Genomic DNA, 18,617 nt, shown 5'->3' with positions numbered 1-18,617 from the left:
CAAGACCTTGCATTCAGATCTATGCTCCGTGATGTGAAGAGGCCGGCCTGTTTTTCCAAACCGAGGAGCAGATGGCGGTGACAGGGGCGCCATCATCATTAATCTCGTTTACACACACATGTGCGCACGACATGGAGCACAAAGTGTAGAAGATGAGATGATCGATTCCCCTGACAGGGCAAAGTTTTTCTGTTTAGAAAATGGTGGTTATAAAATGTGCACAGCTTCATTGATAATCCGGTAATATATTTCTTGATTGTTTTAATTCTTCTGTATGTGTAGATTTGTATTTTTGTTGGATAAAATATTAACCCAACGTGCTCAATGTTGGCCTGGTGCCTTTCTATTTGATTTTTTCTTTTTCTTTTTCTCCAGGCAAATTTGGCTGAGCTCTGTCAAACTAACTCCAAATGCCTAAGTAAGTACTTCCAACCAGTTACTTGATGTCTATTTTGTGAAAAGGTGCCTTTTTAATTAATTTATTATATTTGGTAGAACTGTACTGTTAAATGCAACGTTCCATAAGATTTACACACGTTTTATTGAGAAGAGCGCCCTCTGTTGGTCAGTAAATATGTGTTGCACGATAACCCGGAAGAGAAAACAGACAACCAATCAGAGGCCTGATAGTTTAACCTATCCGGAAACGGAGCACCGCAACTTAAAAATGCCGGGAAAACATTTTTGTCAGGGCTGATCTTTACGTTGTATTTTAACACAGAATTTCCCCAAAATTAAAAATATATTTCTTAAACTTTGAACCGAAACAGTCATGGATGAATATGACGAAATGTTTGAGATTGAGGACCACTTTGAGGAGCAGTTCGCCGACGAACTGGATGCGTTGGCTCAGTTGGAAAGTGAGGACATAAACAAGGCTTGTATGCTGTAAAAGTTTCTGACAAACTTAAATTGTTTTCATTAACTTAAGATTTTTTGTTCCACTTTCATGTCACATATAACCTTACTCTTTTTCTTGTTCTTCCACTGTCAGCTGCTTTTTTGTACGTTTGCTTTTATAGCACCTTTCGACATATTTTGTTATTTAAAAAAAAATCAATAAAGCACCAGTTTATCCGTATAAATACCTAACTGGTTATTTAGCTTTTTGCAGAGATGTTTGTTCTACTCCACTAATTATTTTTTGCATTTTTAGAGGAATCCCCCAATCCTGCAAAGCGTCACAGACGAAGTTCAAATGATGACTCCTCTCGCATCAATAACCAGAAGTTGACTGGTCAGCAAATCAGTGAGTTTCCATTGCACGATGACTGTTTAATTCTGTTCCAGATGGCACATTTCCACTCTAACCTTCCTATTTTTCTTCTTTTTTCCACTGCCTTCCACAAGCTCCAAATGCCAAGTGTCACAAGCAGGACACCAGTGTGGTGAAGCGGCTTTTTAACTCAGCGCAGTGCGATGGCATCACACCGCCGTCCTCTCCAGAACACTATGAACAATCTCACACAGCCGCGTAGGAGAACTAAAATAATTAATCTAAAAATCATATCCATGCATTTCTGTAGACGTTAACGCTGGAGCATCTCCCAGCTCACTGTGAGCAATTAAAGATCAAAAATAAAACTTTTTGCCTTCCAGGTCTTCCTCGGATGCTGCTCTGGATATCAGTGGATTTGAAACAATCCCGGAGTCTCCCAGGCAACCTGTTGCCTTGGCAACGCAGTCATATGTGCATAGAAGACCACCACTCGAAGGCGAGTACATCACCGTCACCCACTCGTCGGGGACACGCGTCTATCTTCGCCAAAAGGACACCGAAGCAGAGAAAGTGAGCTGTAGCGTTATGAATGAAGCAGGACTACAAAATATAAATCGTATTTTAGTAAATGAGGTTGTTTGGGTCAAGGTGGCAGACTGCAGACTGGTACCAGACTCTCAGGGTTCTTTGGGGCTGCTCGCTGTGCCAATTAGTGTGCTGAAAGAACAAGCGGCAGACCGAGTGAGTAGATGACCCATTAATTGTGGCGTTATCCACAGAAAAATTCCCCTCTTATCCATTTATATTGTCCACACATTAGGGAAAAAAAAATATATGTACAATATGTAAATGATCCTACTGTTTAAACTACAGCGCCACCAGCAGGCTGTGGAGGAGACACAGCGCCTCACAGAGCTACTAGCCAGGTACTTTTTTTTTTTTTAAAACCTGGCTTCCTTTCCCACGTTTGATTCTCTGCGTTTGACTTGAATGTTGTATCGTATTCCAGCAGTGCGAACGATGTTTTGGTTGAGGAGGAAGAAAACAAAGAGGTTGATCCGGAAGACTCTGAAGGTCGAAGCTTCCGACTCTGGGTTGATAGATTTTCTCCCCGGCACTACACCGAGCTGCTTAGTGATGATGTACGACATGCAATGGAGACTCACAGACTATGAGTGACTGTATGTTATTTATTATTATTATTATTTTTTTTTACAGTTTACCAACCGTTGTCTGCTGAAGTGGCTGAAGCTGTGGGACACCGTGGTTTTTGGAAAAGAGAGAGTGTCTCGCCCGGCGAGGTCCGACAGACAAGCCCCCACGCAAACTTCTTTCAAAAGTGATCAAGCCAATCAGAATCGATTTAAGAGCAAGATGGAGATGACAGAGGAGATTCTGGAAGCTGAATTGGACCAGTACAAACGGCCCAAATTTAAGGTTATTGAGACTCTACAATAACGTGAATTTCAATAAGTCATTAATTCCGATAACTGATTCCGTCACTCTCTCTAGGTGGCATTGTTGTCCGGTCCGCCGGGTTTGGGGAAGACCACCTTGGCTCATGTTATTGCAAAGCACGCTGGCTACAATGTTGTGGAAGTCAACGCCAGGTTAGAGATGCAAAGAGTCAGTGGCAACGCTTTTTGTTTCGAGTCCTTAAAGTGCCGATTTTGCTGTTGCGCAGTGACGATCGCAGCGCAGAGGTGTTCCAGAAACGCATCGACTCGGCCACGCAGATGAAATCCGTTTTAGGAGCAGGCGAGAGGCCAAACTGCCTCATCATCGACGAAATCGACGGCGCCCCGGCAGTACGTGTTCGACGACCACCTTACTAAAAAAAACATATTCTTGGAAGCTATCAATGATTCGCAAAAAAACATGAATATTTTTTGGGTTTTTTTTTGCGCAGGCTGCCATCAACGTTCTTTTAGCAACCCTGAATAGGAAAGACGGACACAGCAGTGATGCCGATTCTACAAAGAGGAAAAAAAAGAAAGAGTCCATTCTGCTGCGGCCTATTATCTGCATCTGTAACGACCTGTAAAAAAAACTCTCACGTTGAAACAGCATGAAGCCAGAAGCTTGTTTTGATTTATTATTTTTTTTCTGTCAGTTACGTTCCAGCTCTCAGATTGCTGAGGCAGCAGGCCTTTCTCCTTTCGTTCCCCCAGACTCAAACCTCCCGTCTAGCTCAGAGACTGGCGGAGGTACACGCCATACGCACATGTCAAGTCGCTTCACGTACAAAACCCTCAACCGTCTTTGGTTTTGCAGATCTCACTCCGACAAGGGATGAAGGTGGACACGGGGACGCTGATGTTACTGTGTGAGAAAACAGACAACGACATCAGGTCTTGCATTAACACACTTCAGGTAAGAAGAGGCCATCGATGTTAAACGTCTCATTGCTGAGCTTTGAAGGTATACTAATGTTATTCTAAAGTTCCTGTTGGAAAAAAACATCTTACAATGTTAATGTTATTGTGTGCTGGGACCGATTTAATGACATTTTTTATTTTATTTGAATGGCGATTTGAGATGTAAGCGTGGTCACAGAACAAATCCAACTTGTAAATCAAGGCACCACTGTGTATTTTTTTTTAATTTATTTTTGCAGTTCCTTTTCGGCCGTGGCCACAAGCAGCTCAACAGCAGGATCATCCAGAGTATCTCTGTGGGCCAGAAGGACCAAAATAAAGGATTGTTCTATCTGTGGCAGGAGATCTTCCAGTTGCCACGTGCTAAACGGTATAGTAGCTCCATTCAAACTATGAGCATTTGTCCACACCAGTCCAAAATAAGAAAAATAAAACATACGGAATCAAAATGTTCTCAAATCTGATCACCTGTATGGATCTTAATCTAAATTTAATTCATTTGCCTGACACTACCCAAGTTGCAGACTTAACAGAATCGACATACTGAATCTATTTTCTCAGAAAACGTATCGGTGAGCGCTTCGAGGAAGTCCCCGGTTCAGGAGGCGGCGGTCAGAGGTTCCAGCACATTCTTGACTTGGCCACATCTAGTGGAGAGTATGAAAAAGTTTCTCAGGTAATAAACCTGCCATATTATGCAACATTTTCCTGCACCGGTAACATCCTGATCTCACCGTCCCTTCCCCTCAGGGTTTATACGACAACTTCCTCTCCATGAGAGTCCGCGATCCCAACCTGCAGAATGTGTGCGACGCTCTGGACTGGATGGTCTTTTCCGACCGGCTCAATCGAGTCATCCTGCAGGGGCAGAACTTCACTCTGATGAAGTACCTTCCCTTCCTGTCCGTCGCTTATCACTTCCTGTTCGCGCACCCTCACGTGCCACGCATCAGCTACCCACATAGCCACCAGGAGGTGAATCGTAACTCTTGAATAGATGCATACAAATCATGAATGCCAAAACTTCTGCTTTGAACACTCGGGCCTAGTAGACTACTGTACTGAGAACCATGAATCGGTGTGTTGTTTTTCGCAGGCGAGCACTCTTCTCCAGAGTAGCAGGAACGCTCTGTCCACCATGTTGTCTGACGTTCCAGCTCGCATCAAGACCAGGATCAGCCATCTCAACCTCACCCTGGACATTCTCACGCTGCTACTTGATATCATCTGTCCCAAGCTTCGCCCTGTTCGTAGAAAGACCTCAAGCTCTTCTTAAGTCATGACCCCATGGCAAGATATAGATCAATAAAATCTCGCATGTCGTCCAGGTGAACCCGCAGCTGTTCAGTTGTAGAGAAAAGGAGCAGATGAGCGAGCTGATCGACACCATGTTGGCGTACAACCTCTCGTACCGGCAGGACCGCACACCCGAGGGGCAGTACACGTACATCCTGGAGCCGTGAGTGGGTTACGCAACAGGACAACAACCCGAACATGCCGCCAAGTCTGATCATTGATGAAAACATGCGATAACACGCCATTATAGAAATTAATTTTGTGATAATTATAGGAATGTATTGAGTGCATGGAGGGGGGGGGGGAGCAATGCTAAAAGGATTATGGTTTCAAAAAATGATTAAATGCAGGTTTGGTTTTAGATGTACTGCATAACCCATGAAACTTGAACATTCGTTTCTCCCCTCAAGACTGTAAACGACACTCAGCATATGTGTGGAGTTCTTACTGCGGCTGTGTGTCTGCAGGCGTGTAGAAGACGTGGTGAGGTTCTCGGGTCTCCCTCCACGTCGCCAGTTGACCTATCAGGCCAAGCAAACCATCAGCAGGGAGATGGAGCAGGAGAAGATGAGGAGGGCCGAGCAGCTGATGTTACAGCGGAACCCCACAGTGGTTACACTTTTTAAAATTTATTATTATTAGGGACAGATTAAATTGGCCTGATGATTAATTGTTCTTCTATTCATACTCCATTATAACAACTTAGTTACTATTTTGTGTGTGGCATGCAGAAAGAGTTGGAGAAAGCTAGCGCTGCTCCCAAATCAAGCAGGAACCATCATCAGAGGCTGGAGAACATTGTCAAGCAGACTTCAGTGGAGCCCAGGGTGAGATGCTATTTTTTTTTTTGTTATGTGTAGGTTTCAGTGGCTGCCTTTAGGTGGTGCTAGTGAGTAGCATTGCTAGTCGTTTTAAATAGAAATGAGGACAATTGGACCCAACCGGGATTTAGTCCCTCATGTTGGAACTTAAATTGGGATGATGACACATAAAGCATTTATTGACCTTCATTTAGGTCATTTTGGACTTGAGACTGATTTAGCAACTGCTAGTGAGTTTTCAGTGCGTCCTCGGTTCAGTTGTAACAAATATGGCAAAAAATGTTTTTAAATTGCTAAGTTCCACTTGAACCTCTCAATGCTTTTGCGTCCTGACAGCAAGCAATGGACTTTTTCGGCCGCCCTGTTGCACCCAAACAGACGACCACGACGACCACCTCAGACACAGGTACCAAAAACAATTTGTTTTGTTCCTCGGAAAATAAAACAGTGGTTATAATTTTACTGACAGCTGATAAAAATGATTATTTGGAATTTAGAAATGTCTTTGATTGTGCTCTTGAAATTTTATTCTCTCCGCAGGCCAGAAATGTATCGTGCTCGCCATGGGGAAGGCGGTAGGCAACAGCGACGTGTGGTTCCGCTTCAACGAGGGAATGTCCAACGCTGTGCGTCGGAATGTTTACATCCGGGAACTTCTGTAGCGCCCTCCTCTCAACCACCACCCAAAAAAAAAGGTGTTCCACCTGTTTTGTTAAATTCTAAACAGTCTTTATTTTTGATTGACAGTGTAAAGAGACAATAAAAACAAACATCTAAAAGCTACTCGGTGCTGTGCATGCACGCACGCACACATTCACCACACACACGGCAGTTCTTACACAAGAGCATTCAAAAAATCCAAATAAATAAATAGTCATAGTGTGAGTTGAGTGAGTGTGTGCTCTGTGTGTGTTTTTAGTGCAGTGTGTGTGGGTGTGCGCGCACATTATATGTGGTGCATCCGTGCATTGACTGTGGAGACTTATTTTGACACGAGTGCCATCATCAGAGGATCACGCACTTCCCCTTCTCCACCCAAGGATTGGCTCTCATCAGCTCCGGGTTCAGAAAAGGGTCCTCGCACACGCAGCTCTCGATCCACTTCACCAACCTGAAGAAGAAGACGCACTTGATGATCGTGAACAGGGTGGGCAACACTATCACTCCTTTTAATTGACCATCAGTTGTTTTTAAAGTAGTAGCATAAATGTCACTTGAGAAATTGTATTTATTTGCAGGCCCATAATTGTCCATATGTTAATTTCCTCAGATGATCATTTTTAATCATTTTAAGTTGCAACCAAACTCACTCAGTGACTGTGATAGAAGACTTCTCCCTGTTGATGGCGAGCTGATACTGAAGCGATTCCACTTCCCTCCTCATCTGGGGAACGTCTAAGTCGTCCATAGTTGATATTAGTGACACTAAAAGAAAAAGAAAATAAGTGTTATTGAAGCTGCCATTCTTAAAATAGATCCAGTTTTCAAGTACTACATGGTCATTTTATTTTTAATAATTCTAATTCTTAATTTAAAATTTTCCCCAATGATTTTGAACTAATTATACAGGGGTCAGGTACGTCCAGTTTGTTATTCCGTCCAATACCAGGTACGTTTGGGGAGTACCGAAGAATCAAACGTTACAGTGATCTTAAACACTTAATTTTATACATAATTACATCTTCATATAACGCCTCTGTTCTTGTGTGCCCCGCCCTGCCAAGATGCTGCTCATAAAGCCGGAAGAGGACGCTTGAGACCCCCGCTAAGGATTCGTCGATCACGGCTCTCTTTGCCAAAAAACACATCCCCCTCATCTGTTTAATGGATCTCGTAAGTAGGTCGACTGTCGTCCTCCGTCAGCATCCGCCTCTCCGTGCGTCTGTCACGGTTAGCGCTTCACCAAATGAGACCCCTTCCGATGTCATCCCCCCCCAACCCTCTCAATTAATCAGCACAATAATACGCAGAATTTTAGATCGGGTGCTTTAAAGGAAGGAAAGCATTCGCGCATCGGGGCCTACCGGAAAGTCCGCCGGGTGATCAGCAGCCGATGACGGGTGAAGGAGACGCTGTGTGGTCGGTAATGAGCTCTGACGTCGCCCTGCTTATATATATAGTCCCGTTTACAGCGAAGATGTGGATGAAGAGGATGCGGCGAGTGTGCGACTGGATGCGGAAGGACTTTAGGGGCGTGGCGGCCGCCTGCTTTGCCAGGCAAAGCGTGCGCGCGCACCTGCATGCAAACGTGCGGCGCGCGCACGCAAATGAGGACAATGAATCAGGTCGTTGTGAGGTTTACTTTTATTGACGTTATCTTCGTCGTTCAACCATTACAGGGAAACAAAAGGCATTTAAAACATTTTATTATATCTTTGACAATGAATTTTTAAATGCATATGCAAAATCACATTTTGTTCTGTTGCTCCTAAACTCACCTTTTTATTTGATTTAACAGTGAACGAGTCGGCACATTTGCAATCAACATGAAACTTGCACAATGTTTTTTTTATATTTTCTAAACCAATAAGTGGCAGAAGTGTGGAAGCCCAATGCTAGTTCTCTTTTTCAACATTCAGCAGTGGAGAGTGCTGCCACCTGTGGTACAAGATGGGAGGGGAAAAAAAAGAAATTAGTACCTTTATTTTAACCAATGCTATTCTACATCAAGTTTAGAAGCCTCAGTTCAAAATTTTAGAATCAAAAGCTGAAATTCAGCTCTCATAGTAGGTGTCAGAAAATAATATTGGTCATCACTGGCTAATAAGGGGCTCACTGACAGTTGAATTACAAACTCACCAGCTTATCAGGTCAAATGCATCCTCAACTCAGGCCAGTCTCAACCTTGTGTAAGAAAATCAGAAAGAAATATGGTTACTACTACTAAAAAACAACCACATTTTAATTATTGATAACGAAGCCTCAGGATGAAAATTAGAATCACGAGCTGAAGTTCAGCTGTCATAGTAGGTGTCAGAAAAGATTATTGATTTGTCATCATCGGCTGAAAAATCCATCAACTGTACAAATTAAAACCTCACCGTTTTTCGCATCAAGCCAGAAATGCGTCCTCACTCAGATCAGACGCTCTTTCGAACTTTTACTTCATTTTGCGTTGTATAAAATAGTTTAAAAATTGTTTAAGCGATTTATATGCAACTTAGATAATCCTCGCGCGCATGGCTAAAGGTCACACGTTGTCGAGCGCAGAAACGTGTCAAGAAACAAAAAAAACCTCAGCTGTTTTTCTTTTTCTGTAGCGGTACAAATTTCGAAAGCAAAACAAGAAACTATTTGGATTATCTTTGCCATTATTTGTTATTAAATAAATTATCTGAGAGGTAAGTGAATGCACAGCAAGATGATCGTCCATCGCAGCAGGAAAGAAAAGAGAGCGGAACCGGAAAAAGAAACAGTTTTGAAAAGTCCAACCGGAAGCGGAAGTACCACCCCTCAGTGACGATCACAAATTAAATTTTCTGCCACCCGGGAATATCCAGGTACTTTTTATTTTTTTATTTATTAATTTAACTCAACTTTATATAGAGAGCACTTTAAAAAGAACCACAGTTACATACTAAGTACTTTTCATAAAATTAAAATAAGACGTGAAAACAATATTGAAACAATAAATTAGAACAGACAGTCAATAAAACACTCAAATAAAGCCAAGTATCATGCTGAGTTGAAACCCAATGAATAATAAAAAATAAGACACTTTCACTTTATGGGACATAAATGGGAAGATAAATGAATATTAAATTATGATGTTCTTAGCCTGGGTTACTTGGTGTGCAAAAAAGATGAACAATAATGTGAAAAAGTAGTTTACGGAGTGAGCACAGAAGTGATTGTTGTCACTTTCTCCACGTTGAGGTGTTTTGACGCCCACGCACGTCGAGGAAGATTGAGGAAGAGGAAGATGACACGCTGGCGTCTACGTGCACTTGGGTGAGTACAGAGCGTTTTTATGACGACGTCATTTCTCTCTTTCAGAGATTACATTCTATTTCAATTCACTAGTAGAACAAATGCAAGCTACAAAACTGAGTAGACCATGACGTCACCTGTCGTCAGCGGCTGGGACTCTCCTAAGGTACGTGCTAGCTCTGTTATGAACTTGGCTATTAGTGCTCTTTTGACTAACATTGATTAAGTTAAGCTCTTGACAACAATGTCGATAATGTTTTTTTTTGTGGAAGTAGCTCGAAAGCCAAGGCGAAACCTTTAACATATTCATTAAGTACGTTCGAAGTTTCACTTCGTTGTTTTCATGAATGACATACCGATAAACGAAACTTTCCGCTTTCCGCCCTATTATTGGGAAATAGAAAAACAACTTGAAAATGTTCTTCCATAATTCAAAGAAATCATCAAAATGCGCTTAAAATGTACACATATTTTATGTTTGTAAAAGTAATGCTTTAATGGGAATAGTAGGCATGTTGAAACATGCCATTGAGTCCGTGTGTGAGCATCAAAGCATGAATTGTGGCTTACAGCAGCTCCATTCGTATTTTTATTTTTGAATATTTGTCCCGTTCAATGAACGAGCAAAGGCAACTACGCCTCCTATCTTTTACGCAGTGGGTTAATTTCTCTAACCGGTGACATCATTTCACATCTACGTTCCTGCCCCAGATGTATGGAGGGGATTGTCCACCTGGCACTGTGGAAGCATGTGAAGAAGAAGACCCCTCACCCACACAGCCTTCCAAGAGTAAAGGAATCTCCGAGCAAGACTTCTCCTGCCACTGCTGTTTCGATGTCCTGGTGAATCCCACCACCTTGACCTGCGGCCACAACTACTGCCGCCACTGTCTGGCCCTGTGGTGGGAGTCCTCTCGCAAAAACGAGTGTCCAGAATGCCGCCAGAGATGGGCGGGCTTTCCCAAAGTCAACATACTCCTGAGGTAGGATTTTTCACAAGGAGACTACATTAGCGAATGTTTGATTCGGGTCTCATACCCGACTGCTTAATATAATTATCAGAGAAGCAACCGATAAGCTCTTCAGCGAGGTGGTGCAACGGAGGCGAGCCGAGATCCAAGACGACCCCAAAATCTCCCGGATTCTACTGGCTTTTGAAAGGTGACAGTCTCCTCATGATGTCACTTTGGAAACGGAGGCCCACCTTCCTAAAGCGGTTGTTTTTTTGAATGTTTAGGTATGGCGACAATCTGGGCAAATCAAGAACCAAGCAGCACAAAGTAGCTGGCTTCATCTTCTTGGCGGTCGTTGCCATGCTCTTGGGTATGGCGGTACGTGGATCCATTTATTTGACTTTATATTTCAGATCATATCTGCTAGAAGAGGAATGTTGAAGGTCACTGCTAGCGATATATCAACAATTCCCACTTCAGATGAATATTGCAACCCACGTACATGCAGGCGGCGTTGCTGTTGAATCAGTGGACCAACAGCCATGAAGTGGACCAAGAGGACCTGTTAGTCCGTCAATCAGTGTTGCCATGGACGCCAGAGGAAATGATCCTCTGGCTGGAGAGCTTGGGACCGGAATCATCCAGCAAGTTCTTTCAGCCGGACAGTTCCAATAACAGGTACAAGAGGACACTCAATTATCAAGGGGAAAAATCTAAGGGGATCTAAGGTTGTTTTGTTTTGCACGCGTGTCAACACCTTGCAAGTCTGCGTTGTAACTTCTCTAACTTTTAGATTACAGACGTTGCTGGAGAAGAAGGAGTCCTTGAAGCCGCTTTACCACATCCAGAATCAGGCGTACCGACACGCCGTCCTGGATGAACTGTACAGACTTCAAGCGCATCAAGTCAGACCTCAGAACCTGTGGGAATACAAGGCAAGAATAATTTCTTTCCAACATCGGAACCAATGGATTCTCAATTAATCAAGGTGTTTTTTTCTTTTTGCACTAGGCAGCCCATTCTGGGAAGTCTCTGTTCCTGCTTTACGCCATGAAGCGCTCCCCTCGTCTGACGCTTTTCTACTTATACTTATTTGACTACTCGGAAAGTTTCCTGCCCTTCCTGAAAACTTGCTGCCCGTCCGTCGCGCTCACCAGTCAATCGTTGGAGAGCCGGACCTTCAACGCACAGGTCACATATTCCCAAACTGGACTTTGAAAATTTTTGACATACCCAACGTGACAATGTGGCTGTTCTCACTCTTTAGACGGAACCTAACTGGCAACAATGGAGTGAGTTCATGGTCAAGTACTTTCTCCTCCCATATCATCTGATAGCAGAATTTGCCTGGGACTGGCTGTCCGTCCACTATTGGACCTCTTGCTTCGTCATCGTCAATGCCGTCCTGCTGTCCATGTTGGAGTGCTGCTCGTTGTGGAGACTCTGCACCACGGCGAGAATCAGGTAGGATCAGGGTTTGTACAAGGCAAACAGTGCAAATTTAATCATCTTTTTTGTTTGCTTTTTCTTAGGACACTTCCTGGTATGATGTGGAATCACGTCTGGGCCATGTTATCCCAGGGACTGGCTTTTGGACTCATGTGGCCTCTGGTGCCACAACTGGTCTGCAACTGCCTTTTCTACTGGGCCCTCTACATCAACCCCCTCATGAACATTGAGTTATTGGTGAGGCAACTTCGCCACCTGGAAACGGCGGCGCATTAATGCAGGCTGCGCACTGCTAAATGCAGCAACGGCTGTTGGATTATTTTTTTTTTTTAGTAATAGTACTTGCAGCGTTTTCATTTGCTGCGTGAAGTTTTAGTTTATCCGGAAAGTGTCTGCTGGAGTCGGACGATATTGGACGAGATGGACATAAAACGATGATGACAGAACTCTACGTTGGTGACACGGACGAGCCTGAGAACACACCTTTCTTGATTCGTATGCCAATGGTCAAGATCATCTTAAGTGTGCTCTGGTCAAAGTTGATCTTGAAGATGAACAAATGTGTTTACGTGTTATAATTATTATTTTTTTTAAACTTATTTTCATTAATTTACCTTAAGTGTCATTAATTTAACGGCAGAATTTTTGCAATGTATCATTTGTTTAGTGAAAATTGTGGAGTTCGTATCAACACGACTACAGCAAGACTACCGAGAGAGTACTCCACTTTTCGGAAGAACATTCCGGAATTGATTTGATTTATACTGCTAATAAATAAGACATTGCACTTTTTTTTTTAACAAATTCAGAAGAATGCGTAAACCTGCTTTCACTAAAGCCTTTCTGAAAGACAACTTGATTTGGTGTTTATTTGCACTTTTTATGTTCAACACTGTGACTTTGACTTTATTTTTAGCATTTTTTTATGAAAATAAAGAAAGACTGTAAAAGGTTTAGGACGATGGAATTGTGTGTTTTTCTTCTAGAGTTTTTAATTTTTAACTTTTAAGTTAAATTATTAAATTATTGTTAAAAAAAAGTGAGCCGTTAGCGCCCTCTAGCGGCATCAAGTCGTCACATGAGTCAAAGATGACGTCACTGCAACATAGGGACTGTGTGTCAACACAAAGTAAAACCCAACACGCAAATTTTACAAGAGCACATTATGAGTCAGTATTTTTATTTAATGTAAACATGGTATACACCAAATATTTTTTTCAAAATGAAGTACATTTGTTCCAATCAATTTTCAAGTCACCGCCACAGAGTTGTAATCCCCCTAGAGCTTTTCTGAGATGACCCCTGACGTCATTGTTGCGGAAGTGAAAAGCCTACGTGTGGAAGAAAGGTTGGTCACCGTGTTTGAGTAGTTTTCGCGGCGTCCACGATTATGTCCAATCCAACATAGCTACCTGCTCGCCCACCCAACTGACTTCGGGCAAATGGATGCTCCGAGCCGCCGCCGGGCCATAGAAAACAAAATGGGACAAGGAGGAGCCGCCGACGGGCTGTAATGCTGCGGCGCGCGTGGCTGGGTCTTCGGCAGGTGCTGAGTCTGATGGCTCGGAGACCGGCTCTCCTGTGCGGGGCCATCGTGCTCGGAGTTCTGCTCGTACTGGCCGTCAAGTTCACATGCAGGTACGTGGCGACAAACAGCCTCCTCGCGCCTTTGCTATTGAGCTGAAATGAGGCTCAAGGAACCCAGTACGGTTCGTCCTGTGACCTGTCTGCGAATTAATTTCTTCATATCCAATTCCTGACGTGCCTTATTTTACGAGTTTAAATCCTGACAGCACTCGTATCTCAGAACACTCGTCTCTCAAAACATCATTCCCCACTGAAATGAATAGTGATGCATTAATCCGTCCCAGCTTTTCAAAACACCAACTAAGTATGTTATAAAGTTAAATTAAACAAACTTGATGTACTTTATAAGTCATATAGAGGAAAGAATGAGTAAATGGTGATCATTCAATGGACATTGTGCTGCTCATTCTGTTGTGAGCATCTTCTTGGCCTCCAGGATGCAGTAGCCTACATAATACATGAAGACAATACACATAAATTTGATGATGGGACACAGAAGAAGTAGATCTCAACCTCAAAACAACAGATATGTTTTTTTTTTTCTTGTAAACTCAGAATTGACTTATGCTTTTCTGCAGTCGTGCAAAGAACGTGGTGGCTGCTGCTCGACCACCGCTGCGCTTTTTCTCCCCTGAATCTCCAGTCGTGGACCTCTACTTGGGTCAGATTGATCAGGTAAGACTAAAATATGTGCATGATTTGGATAATCCCGTGACTCGGGTATGTGACCCGGCAGTACCGTTATTTGTTCACTTTTTCCCTTCTCACCAGGTGGAACGTCTCAGGAGTGTGGCCGAGGTGTCCTTTGTCTTCTTCTACGCACCGTGGTGCGCGCACTCCATGGCCGCCAGACAGGAAGTTCAGCTGGTAGCAAAGAAACTAGCAAAACAGGTACCAAGCTACAAAGAACCAAAGCCCATAGATGACGTCAATCAATTTGGTGTTAAAATTGAAGACCAAGGTGACTCAAAGCATTTTTATCCAACCCGCAGGTGCAGTTTGTGGCCATCAACTGCTGGTGGAGTCAAGGCAAGTGCAGGAGGCTCAACCATTTCTACAAGTATCCCACCATCCACCTCTTTTACCAACGGTCAGGAGAACCTTTTTTTTTCTCAGTCAAACTAAACTGGCAGTAAAGAAAAATCTCTGACTTTGTCACCTGACTCGTCTTTCCGGATCAGGTTCGGGCCTATCGAGTACAAGGGTCCGTTCGTGGCGGCCTACGTGGAAAATTTTATCCTCAAAGTGATCACGCCTCTCACATATCTCCCGTCAAGAGATGCTCTTCAGGATTTCCTCTCTTGCCATGAGGTACTGATGGCATCTTTTTTTTTTTTTTTTATATCTATTTTGGATCTTAACTGTCTTCTTCCCAGCCGCGAGTGGTTGGCTTCTTCCAGTTTAACTCGTCGCCTCAGCCGCCTGGTTATATCACATTCCTCGTCTCGGCACTGCAAGCCCTGAAAAGAGGTAAAGCGATCTTGAATACCCGCTTTGTAGTATTTGAGTCTTCAGTCCTGGCGTCACATCCAGATTTTCGGGGCGTGGTCCGATTCGGGGTGGTCACCACCAGACAGGTGGCAGATGTCATCTCGCTCAAAGAGGATGCAAGCGTTTACCTTCACAGAAGATTTAACACTTCTTTGGTGAGAAAAAAAAGGAATGAAAAAATTAAATGCAAGATTTATGCGTTGTCGCTTTGCTTGTCAGATTTTCCCTCGATGGGAACGCAACTTCACATCGCGCGCCGTATGCGGCTGGGTGTTTGAAAACCACGAGAGCGTTCTGAAGTGGCTGCAACCGCCGGGTACCAAGTCTCGGCTACTGGAGCACGAACTGAGCAAAGGGGCCGCGCTATTGCTTTTCCTTCCGCACGATCCCCTCGTCTCCGAGCCCAACGGCCTCCTGCGGCAGGTGAGCACGCAATCAAACACACAGAAATTTTTTTTTCCATTATTCTGCCCACTTTTCTACCCTTCCTCACTTTTAAATTTCATGTTTTGATAAGAAAATGGAGTGGGTAGTTAATTAAATTAGTCATTTATTAGCAGTTACACCAGAAAACGCATATGCATATACTGCCCTCTAGTGGCCAGATCACGCACACCAGATTGAGCAACAAACTGCATTGAAGTGTGACAAAACTGTTGAATCCTATCTCAGTAGATTTTGCCGACATTTCAGTTGAGCTCTTCCACAGAACCTTTTCCGTCCTAGGTTGCAGATGTGGCTTTGCGCTATCACTCCTGCGACACTCCGTCGCCATCCAGCGTGCCGTGCTGCTACTCCGCGCTCGGCCCCGACTCCACCGTGCGCTGCGAGGTGTGCCCGACGTCTCCGGCGCGTTGCTCGTTCCCCTCCACGCCGCATTCCGGCCTTCACCTCGACTGTCGTAGCTTCGCGCTCAGCTACAACCCGCTGAGCCGACACAGTGCCTGCTGCGGGAAAGTCCGTCCTCATCTTAGCGACAGCTCCAAAACCAAAGAGGCGTCCCATGTGCAAAACTCTTCGTCCGACGCCCTCAAGGGGCTTCGATGTCAGACCAACAAGACGCTCAGGTTCTACGTGTTGGACATGGAGCTCAACTGGCCGCTGGCGGTGAGGCTCGGGGCGCCGGGGAACATAAACGTCTCGTCGTGGCGCCATCGAGAAGCCGACGCGCAGGGGGACGACTCCTTCGCGACCATCGTGAACCTGAAGGACGAGGTGCATTACGTGCTACAGCGGAGCCCCGCCGCCACACTCACCGAGTCGCTCGGTAAGGCTACAAAAACTTGCAGTAGTCACGAGTTCCTAAGAGTAACTGGTTTGGGGTTTTCATGTTTCTTCCAGAGGCCTTCATCATGAACTTCAGCGCCCCCTACAGCCTCCTGAGCAGACACTTAGTGGGCGAGCAGCCCAGTGAACGGACAGTCTCGACTCACAACGAATCCCAGCCTGAGCCTCCTCGGCCGCTAATTACCGAGCTAACCACGTCGTCCTTCCTGCCCTGCGTCATGGATGCTGAAAAGGTGAGGTCGACCTTCCCTGACCTCGGCTCGGTGTCAGCAACATCCTTCGTTGTTGTTTGTCGTAGGATGTGCTGCTTTTCTACTACACTCAGTGGTGCGGCTTCTGCTCTGCTCTCAACCATATCTTCATCCAGCTGGCTCGAATGCTGCAGCGGGACACCGGCGTCATTATCGCTAGGTAAAAAGTCGCCGTGCCTTGACGTGGGAATTTAATTTGTTCCGATAAACTGGGGTTCATTGTGTCATGCAAAAGACACATAAATATTCAACAAAAATAAATATATGACTTATATTATTACAACCTGGCGTCCATCTCTGATTAAAAAAAAAAAAAAATGTTGATTTGTGTGATTTGCTGTATGCAGGGTGAATGTTGCACGTAACGACCTCCCGTGGGAGTTCATGGTGGATCGTGTTCCCGCCGTTCTTTTCTTCCCACGATACAGGTAAGAAGAATCGGTGTAAAATTTTCAGCATTCATCATAAGAAAAAAAAATGCACGACTGATTCAAGCCCAAGAGCACGACATCATTTTTATATTTGTATGTTTGTTTTTGAAGAAAAGAGCAGAGCGTGAAATTCCCCGATGATCTTCCCATCACTCTTCCACACCTCCTTCGCTTCATCCTCAAGCATTCCGGCTCAAGCCCGTACCAGGATGAACCCCCGTCATCGGAAGCTTCGGGACTGGACGCCGCCGTCCTCTGGGCAGAGTTGGAAGCCCTCCAACGCGAGGTACGGACGCTGCATGAAGCCCGCGAGCTGCTTTCCCAGCAGCTAGCGCAGCTTTGGCGAGACAACCGACAGCTGCGCTTGGACGCTCGTGGACTGGAAGTTCAGAACGCCGAGCTGCGGCAGGAGCAACTCCACCTGGAGGAACAGCGGCGGGAGAAGGACCGACAACTGGCCGAGGCACTGCGGCGGCTGCGGGAACTGACCGACGCCTCGGAGAATCTGCTCAACCAAAACATCATGCTCAAGATGATGCTCAAGTCCTTGAAGGAAACTGCGGAGGCTGAAGTTGTGGAGGAGGAGCAAGCGGACGCGGGGAAGCAAGCGACAAGCCACTTGGCCTCCTGACGGTTGCTACGGGACACTCGAGCATCCGGATGTGAAGGGATGAATCGGCAGTCCGTAAAACGAATGCCGTGAAAATTGAAATGGTAACCTCCACTCGCAGGTAGGGCCCGACCGATTAAATCGGCAAAAATCTTTTTTTCCGATATTTTATTTTAACACATAACCACACAAGCTTAAGATAATGATTTTCAAATAACAACATTGCCTCTTTGACCCCCCCCCCGCCCCCTTCACTCAGTTCAACAAAATACCAAAATGGTACCTAAATGTTTTAAATATTAATATTTAAATATTTTTTGTTAAAACACACATCAAAAAGTTTTTTTTTTTGGGGAGGGGGGGGTTGAGCTAATAATGGTATTTCAATTTGATTCAGTTGTTGTAATTTTATGTCTTATTGTGTTCAACACTTCTAATTTTACAATCAGAGACGTTTGGCAAAAAAATTTGATTTTGTAGACCAATTAATTTCGGAATTTTGCACTACTTTTTGGTTTTTGTTTCCCGTGTGGCAACACAAAACCGCAGTGACAAATCAGAACTCCTCGGTGGTGGGTCATAGGTAAGAATATTGCAAAGTATATGAAGTTTTGGATTTAAGTGCCAACGACTCCATGTTCCTTCCTTCCTTGGTGTCTGACAAGTGTACATGACTTAAATTTGAACACATGAGTGTTCCAAAAGTGATCCAGTGGATCTATTTTTACACTTTGAATCACTGAACTGTTATTTTAATTTAACAATTCAGGTAATGAGATGCTGCAATAGTGTATGTGTGAAATATTGAATCGTTTTTTTTTTTTTTTACTAATTAAATTTCTTTTTGTCTTTGCTATTGTGTTTGGTTTTTAAATGTACATGCTAGTGGAACCCCCAAAAATTTGAAACACCAC

General features: G+C 44.2%; 4 protein-coding genes and 2 non-coding genes across 11 annotated transcripts; 3 read left to right on the top strand and 3 right to left on the bottom strand.

Annotated features, from left to right (window-relative positions):
• Nucleotides 1–625: 625 nt before the first annotated feature.
• chtf18 (CTF18, chromosome transmission fidelity factor 18 homolog (S. cerevisiae)) lies at nucleotides 626–6,497 on the top strand. Of its 2 annotated transcripts, none has more exons than XM_049719350.1 (21): nucleotides 626–860; nucleotides 1,157–1,249; nucleotides 1,351–1,474; nucleotides 1,600–1,789; nucleotides 1,868–1,960; nucleotides 2,093–2,145; nucleotides 2,229–2,361; nucleotides 2,438–2,656; nucleotides 2,732–2,829; nucleotides 2,904–3,027; nucleotides 3,129–3,259; nucleotides 3,333–3,426; nucleotides 3,494–3,592; nucleotides 3,837–3,967; nucleotides 4,159–4,273; nucleotides 4,348–4,572; nucleotides 4,694–4,843; nucleotides 4,926–5,056; nucleotides 5,361–5,505; nucleotides 5,625–6,120; nucleotides 6,255–6,497. In XM_049719350.1, the coding sequence occupies exons 1-20, from the start codon at nucleotides 773–775 to the stop codon at nucleotides 5,751–5,753; spliced, it is 2,565 nt and encodes an 854-aa protein (XP_049575307.1). In that variant the 5' UTR covers nucleotides 626–772; the 3' UTR covers nucleotides 5,754–6,120; nucleotides 6,255–6,497. The 2 variants fall into 2 exon arrangements, with proteins under 2 accessions (XP_049575307.1, XP_049575308.1); XM_049719351.1 differs by having other exon boundaries at nucleotides 627–860; nucleotides 5,361–5,502.
• On the bottom strand, nucleotides 6,422–7,133 carry LOC125968373 (guanine nucleotide-binding protein G(I)/G(S)/G(O) subunit gamma-13). Its single transcript, XM_049719365.2, has 2 exons — nucleotides 7,025–7,133; nucleotides 6,422–6,825 (listed from the first exon to the last, which is right to left on the bottom strand). Exons 1-2 carry the CDS (start codon nucleotides 7,120–7,122, stop codon nucleotides 6,720–6,722), a joined length of 204 nt encoding a protein of 67 aa, XP_049575322.1. The 5' UTR covers nucleotides 7,123–7,133; the 3' UTR covers nucleotides 6,422–6,719.
• A 1,257-nt stretch (nucleotides 7,134–8,390) lies between these two features.
• LOC125969679 (small nucleolar RNA SNORD60) lies at nucleotides 8,391–8,476 on the bottom strand. The gene has a single exon (XR_007481675.1). It is a non-coding gene; the product is annotated as a small nucleolar RNA SNORD60 (small nucleolar RNA).
• A 155-nt stretch (nucleotides 8,477–8,631) lies between these two features.
• Nucleotides 8,632–8,720, bottom strand: LOC125969680 (small nucleolar RNA SNORD60). The gene has a single exon (XR_007481676.1). It is a non-coding gene; the product is annotated as a small nucleolar RNA SNORD60 (small nucleolar RNA).
• Nucleotides 8,721–9,139: 419 nt separating this feature from the next.
• On the top strand, nucleotides 9,140–13,002 carry LOC125968370 (bifunctional apoptosis regulator). 4 transcript variants are annotated; one of them, XM_049719362.2, is made up of 12 exons: nucleotides 9,140–9,214; nucleotides 9,591–9,665; nucleotides 9,738–9,810; nucleotides 10,356–10,627; nucleotides 10,707–10,805; nucleotides 10,882–10,975; nucleotides 11,106–11,275; nucleotides 11,391–11,532; nucleotides 11,609–11,788; nucleotides 11,865–12,061; nucleotides 12,130–12,283; nucleotides 12,380–13,002. In XM_049719362.2, the coding sequence occupies exons 3-12, from the start codon at nucleotides 9,772–9,774 to the stop codon at nucleotides 12,380–12,382; spliced, it is 1,350 nt and encodes a 449-aa protein (XP_049575319.1). In that variant the 5' UTR covers nucleotides 9,140–9,214; nucleotides 9,591–9,665; nucleotides 9,738–9,771; the 3' UTR covers nucleotides 12,383–13,002. The 4 variants fall into 4 exon arrangements, with proteins under 4 accessions (XP_049575319.1, XP_049575316.1, XP_049575317.1 ...); XM_049719359.2 differs by having other exon boundaries at nucleotides 12,130–13,002; XM_049719360.2 differs by having other exon boundaries at nucleotides 9,196–9,214; nucleotides 9,741–9,810; nucleotides 12,130–13,002.
• Nucleotides 13,003–13,354: 352 nt separating this feature from the next.
• Nucleotides 13,355–18,557, top strand: txndc11 (thioredoxin domain containing 11). 2 transcript variants are annotated; one of them, XM_049720871.1, is made up of 13 exons: nucleotides 13,355–13,684; nucleotides 14,212–14,308; nucleotides 14,405–14,524; nucleotides 14,626–14,723; nucleotides 14,815–14,944; nucleotides 15,010–15,103; nucleotides 15,167–15,279; nucleotides 15,344–15,547; nucleotides 15,851–16,391; nucleotides 16,466–16,644; nucleotides 16,710–16,822; nucleotides 17,010–17,090; nucleotides 17,205–18,557. In XM_049720871.1, exons 1-13 carry the CDS (start codon nucleotides 13,560–13,562, stop codon nucleotides 17,722–17,724), a joined length of 2,415 nt encoding a protein of 804 aa, XP_049576828.1. In that variant the 5' UTR covers nucleotides 13,355–13,559; the 3' UTR covers nucleotides 17,725–18,557. The 2 variants fall into 2 exon arrangements, with proteins under 2 accessions (XP_049576828.1, XP_049576827.1); XM_049720870.1 differs by having other exon boundaries at nucleotides 15,010–15,279.
• Nucleotides 18,558–18,617: the final 60 nt, after the last annotated feature.

This window comes from Syngnathus scovelli, chromosome 5, assembly GCF_024217435.2.
Source record: "Syngnathus scovelli strain Florida chromosome 5, RoL_Ssco_1.2, whole genome shotgun sequence".
In the NCBI taxonomy this organism is placed as follows: domain Eukaryota; kingdom Metazoa; phylum Chordata; class Actinopteri; order Syngnathiformes; family Syngnathidae; genus Syngnathus; species Syngnathus scovelli.
Note: the sequence above shows the minus strand (reverse complement) of the source record. Positions and strands in the feature narration are given on the sequence as shown.

Excerpts from the sequence above, each read along its gene's own strand:
- chtf18 (XM_049719350.1), top strand. The coding sequence starts at position 773 with ATGGATGAATATGACGAAATGTTTGAGATTGAGGACCACTTTGAGGAG. Across the intron at positions 3,968-4,158 it reads CAGTTGCCACGTGCTAAACG|AAAACGTATCGGTGAGCGCT; the intron begins GTATAGTAGCTC and ends CTATTTTCTCAG. Across the intron at positions 5,506-5,624 it reads TACAGCGGAACCCCACAGTG|AAAGAGTTGGAGAAAGCTAG; the intron begins GTTACACTTTTT and ends TGTGGCATGCAG.
- LOC125968373 (XM_049719365.2), bottom strand. The coding sequence starts at position 7,122 with ATGGACGACTTAGACGTTCCCCAGATGAGGAGGGAAGTGGAATCGCTT. Across the intron at positions 6,826-7,024 it reads TCTTCTATCACAGTCACTGA|GTTGGTGAAGTGGATCGAGA; the intron begins GTGAGTTTGGTT and ends CTTCTTCTTCAG.
- LOC125968370 (XM_049719359.2), top strand. The coding sequence starts at position 9,772 with ATGACGTCACCTGTCGTCAGCGGCTGGGACTCTCCTAAG. Across the intron at positions 10,628-10,706 it reads AAAGTCAACATACTCCTGAG|AGAAGCAACCGATAAGCTCT; the intron begins GTAGGATTTTTC and ends TATAATTATCAG. Across the intron at positions 11,276-11,390 it reads CCGGACAGTTCCAATAACAG|ATTACAGACGTTGCTGGAGA; the intron begins GTACAAGAGGAC and ends TCTAACTTTTAG.
- txndc11 (XM_049720870.1), top strand. The coding sequence starts at position 13,560 with ATGCTGCGGCGCGCGTGGCTGGGTCTTCGGCAGGTGCTGAGTCTGATG. Across the intron at positions 14,724-14,814 it reads ATCCACCTCTTTTACCAACG|GTTCGGGCCTATCGAGTACA; the intron begins GTCAGGAGAACC and ends TTTCCGGATCAG. Across the intron at positions 17,091-17,204 it reads CTTTTCTTCCCACGATACAG|AAAAGAGCAGAGCGTGAAAT; the intron begins GTAAGAAGAATC and ends TTGTTTTTGAAG.